At 36.5% G+C, this 4,635-nt stretch overlaps 1 protein-coding gene across 1 annotated transcript in view; it reads left to right on the top strand.

Annotated features, from left to right (window-relative positions):
- LOC115301409 (bifunctional heparan sulfate N-deacetylase/N-sulfotransferase 4) overlaps positions 1–3,060 on the top strand; it is a 238,434-nt gene extending 235,374 nt beyond the window's left edge. Inside the window, exon 13 of the mRNA XM_029951268.1 lies at positions 2,836–3,060. Coding sequence (XP_029807128.1) covers positions 2,836–2,955 — 120 coding nt within the window. The 3' untranslated portion in view covers positions 2,956–3,060. The remainder of the gene's footprint in view (positions 1–2,835) is intronic.
- The last annotated feature ends 1,575 nt before the right edge of the window (positions 3,061–4,635 follow it).

Here is a 4,635-nt window from a genome sequence, read left to right on the forward strand (position 1 = left end):
GTTTTAAGGGTGAGGGGGTTTCAGGTTTGTCAGGTTTGGTATTGGGGGGCTGATTACCAAGTAAGGGCATTTTAGCGTCACGGTGGGACAGGATAGGTTGCCTGTTTCCTTGGGGTAGGGGAAAACTGGAGCTTCATGATTGGCTGTTTCCAAATGGGGCAGGACATCCCAGGTCTGCAGGTGAGGGGCGGTGGGTCATCTGTGCACGTGTTCTCCTCCAGCCCCCAGAGAAATGGCCGCTCGGTCGCCATCCCAACGTGACTCCCAAGGTGACTCTTACACTATTAATGTTTTATATATTTAGAATATAGATAGACTGAAAGATAATAATTGATAGATATTTGTAGAAATTGTTTGCTGTTTGGGTACAATTGAAACATAAATACTTACTGAACAGTAACACTTTTCCAGTGTGTAAAGTACTTAAATGAATTGTTTGCTAAATAAGTGATTTCAGATAAAATACATAAATATTATTATTATATTAAATATATCTATGCAACGCCTATACCACGCTTGGGTACTGAATTAAGGAATGAAAGGTAGAGGGCTCTGATTACCAATTACAACATGTAAGTGGGTAGGTTTCTCCATACCAATCAATGCTCAGGCACCAGCCGGGTATTTTACAATTCAACTCATTTCTAACACTATCTACCCAGCTATAGCATAAGATCCCTCTGCAACCACAACTTCAGATTCCAGGTACAAGCCCAGATTCTACAACAAGCCCAGCTTGTCACATAGGCTTCTGACCAACCAGCTATAGACTGAAAATTCCAATGATTTCCTCCTTGCTACAGTGACTCACAGAATTTGCCAGCAACTTGTTCACAAATTTGCTTTTGTTTTTTGCTTCATTTAATGTAGCAAAATTTGCTACAGGAACTTACAGAACTCATAGAAACGTACTTACCAGGTCACATGTTATTTATAAAGGGATAACACTCAGGAATAGCCAGATGGAAGGGATGCATAGAGCAAGGTACAGGGAAAGCCCTTCCCTGTGAAGGAGTGGCTCTCCCCAAATCTCCATATGTTCACCAACAGCAAAGTTCTCCAAACCCAGTCTTTTTTTGGGTTTTAGTGGAGATTTCATTACATAGACACAATTGTTCAAATCATTGGCAAATGGCAATTGACGAATTCAACCTCCAGCCCCTCTTTCCTAGGAAGTCAGCAGGGTAGGACTTAAAGTTCCAACCTTCTCATCACATGGTTGGTTCTCCTGGCAACCAGGTGGGGGTCTAGAAGCCACTTAGTTAACATAACAAAAGATGCCTTTATCATTCTTTCATTTAGGAAATTCCAAGGATTTTAGGAGCTTTGTGCCAGAAGAAGGGGTAAAGATGTATTTTATAATTAAGTCACAGTATCAAAGAAAAGATACAGGATAAAATAGTTATGAACTCAGATTTACTATAGTAGGGTAAATTAATTGTTGTCATTGATTTATAATAAGATACATAAAAAATGACAAACAAACAAAGCAGGAAAAGTTTTTTCTTAATAGAAGTGATAATATTAGGAGGCGGACTAGGGTTGGGAAGCCAGTGAGCAGTAGCTGAGCCAGATAAAGAGTATCTCTCTCAGGACAAGGTAGGCAAAGGGAGGCTGAAAGGGATTCAGGTGTTACTATGGAAATAGAAGTACAAGAATATCCTTCTTACACTCTACCTGTAAAATTAGTAATTTCAAAAGGGTTTCAGAAATCACTTTAATCTGCCAAGAAACGAGCATAATGTTCTCAGTACTTCTATAAACATCGTATCCAGAATTTGCAGTGTTTACTATCTGGTTTGAGGGAAGAAATGTAATGAAATACCTGGTGGATGGTACAAGACAAAATGTAGCTGTCTTAAGTCCATTTCCACAGTATACACAAAAGTTGCCAAGGGAGTTTTATGAGGAAGAAGACTCATTTGTGTTAAAATATTGGAAAGGGCTTAAGAGAGACAGTGTAACTTTGACCAGATGGAAAACAATGTTTGAATCATTGCTTGCTTATACTGACACAAAAGTGTTCCTCTCTACTATTTTATCAGAGACACAAAACAATGTTCTTTGGGATATAGTATGAAGTAAGTGACATACAGACAGAAAACCCAATTATAAATGTTCTGTTTCCCAGAAATTAAAAAATTATGAACTGGGACTAATATATTAGGGAATTGTTTTTTTAACCATTCATCTAATAAGAGCCAATCATTCCAGCTTGACTAAGAATTTAAGAATCACAAGAAAGTTCCTTATAATGATTTTTATAATGAGATCTCATAATATTTTTGAAGAAAACCTCCTGTTGTTTTAAAAGCATCCACTTTTGTCCTGAACAAACATTCAAAATAGTTTTGCAGAGTTGCAAGTTTTTTCTTTAATCATGAATTTCAGCTTGTATGATTATTTATGTTCACATTGTATGCTATGGCCCAATTTTACAGAAAATGACCAATTTTAAAGGAAACGTGTTTTTTTCTAGCTCACTTTTGTGGATTTGTTACCACAACTGGTCCCTACCTCATTCTTCTTTAGTGGCCTTACCTCTCATCAACTTTTCTCCTTGCATAGCAATACTGCAATTAAGAAATGCCTTAATGGTATATAATGCAGAAAAGGTATACCTGGACTTACTTTTATTTTATATCTACAGTTCTGCCAAATCTTTTCAAAAGTTAATAATGAGTGCTAACTTACAAAGAAATGCATACTCTATAGAGACTCATATTGTAATAGAATTTCTTAAGAAATGTAGATTGCATCATTTAGTTTAATGAACTAATAACTTGCTTCAAGTTGTTTGTGTTTGTGTTTTTGTTTTTGCTTTTTGCTTTTCAGTCTAGAACTTTCCTCTCTAATTACTACCGAGATCATAACGTCGAACTGTCCAAACTGCTACATAGACTGGGGCAGCCTCTGCCATCCTGGCTGAGACAGGAGCTGCAGAAAGTGAGATAGCACTGGAGACAAGAACCGAGGCTGGAAGGATGCTTCCTTTTATTATTAAATAGAAAAACAAACCCCACAACTTTTGTCCCCTTAATGCACTTGTGATTGTCAACAGAGGACTGTGTGAATAAATTTCCTTCTATCTTTTTCATAAAATGAAAATGGTTATATATGCACGCATTGGCAATTACTAGTATCCATCCCTGTGAGCTTCTGGGAAGTAATGTGGGGGTTTGTGGCATTATCCAGTTTCCAGTGGGGGAATCATAACACAGCCCAATTTCTCTGTTAGCCATAAGGTTTCAGAAACTCTGCATAAGACTGGGAACCCTGATTATATGCAAGTGACAAATGAAAATCTTGAGGAAAAGATGAGGACAGAGATATCTGTAAATGGAGTTAGCAGCAACCCAGTATCTGAATTAAGGGCTTACATTTTCTCTTTCTTTCTTCTCTTTGAATTTAAAAGCAAGTTTGCTTTTGTGGTGAAAAGAAATTCTATGATTCCATACTCTTAATTTGAGCAGGTATTATTTATGACAGTCAGCCCACATATATTTTCCTCCTCTTTATGAATTTCCTTGACTTGTTAGAGAAGTTGTGAAGTTGTAGTCTCTGCCTCCTCCTGTTTCTTGTCTGTTTTTCTTTTGCCGGAGGAAATGTTTCCATCCACGGATAGTACTATTTTATCTGGCAGGGCAATCCGTTCTTAGTGAATTTTGCATTATCCGTCCACAAAACCCATCAGAGATTTGGGGGAAAGGAGCGAAGATGCATACTCGGTGCGGTATCAACTAGTATGTATAAGACTATCTTTCCATGGGTCCAAAACCTTACCACACTAGTAATCTAGGTGTCAATCTCCACCTTGACAGTGATGTAGTATTTATATATTTTTTGACTATCTATGGAAGAAGAACAAAACTTGATTGATAAGGTATGGAATGAAAACACCAACATGCGTTTACAGGTGGGGCACTCGTGCCTTCTATGTAGTATTATGTCACTCGTTTTAAAGCATGGACTTTTATATATGCTAGTACATATACTATTGCAGAAGATTATGTTTTTAATGGCTATTATACGTATACATATATATAATATATATTATCTAAAACTTACCTCTTTAAACATTACTAATTCTCTAACCTAAGCTCTATTTCCCAGCCATGTCGCCCAGCAGTTAATTTCTAGAAGAGAAGCGATGGCTCTTCCTGTCTTAGAGCCATAGGGTCCTCTCCTACGTGGAGGGGATTGTCACGCTGTTTGAATTTTTTATCTCATTTTTCAATGAAGTCATATTAAGGCTTTGTTAATCTTTTCAGTGTGATACATGAAAGTAAAATTTCAACAGAACAGTAAATCAGATGCTTTGGGAACATTACCTTTAGATCTATCCTTCCTCTAGAGTAATTTTTCTATAGGCTACAAATATTACTTTTTCTTTCAATTTGAGAAATTATGCTTAACATAACATAGTCTTTAAAAGAAACTGAAGATTCCTGTTTTGTTTCATTTTTATTGTTGTTATTATTGTTCTCGTTCCTTTAAGCAAGCAAATCAAATCTAATCTGAAAGAGAAGCAAGAATTTTCACATATTTTATTACAGAATTCAACTTTGGCTTTATACTTCATGAAAATTTTTATTTTCTTGTTGTTTTCCCATTGTTTCCCCACTGTTTCTAGAG

Source organism: Suricata suricatta, chromosome 1 (genome assembly GCF_006229205.1).
Source record: "Suricata suricatta isolate VVHF042 chromosome 1, meerkat_22Aug2017_6uvM2_HiC, whole genome shotgun sequence".
Classification (NCBI taxonomy): Eukaryota; Metazoa; Chordata; class Mammalia; order Carnivora; family Herpestidae; genus Suricata; species Suricata suricatta.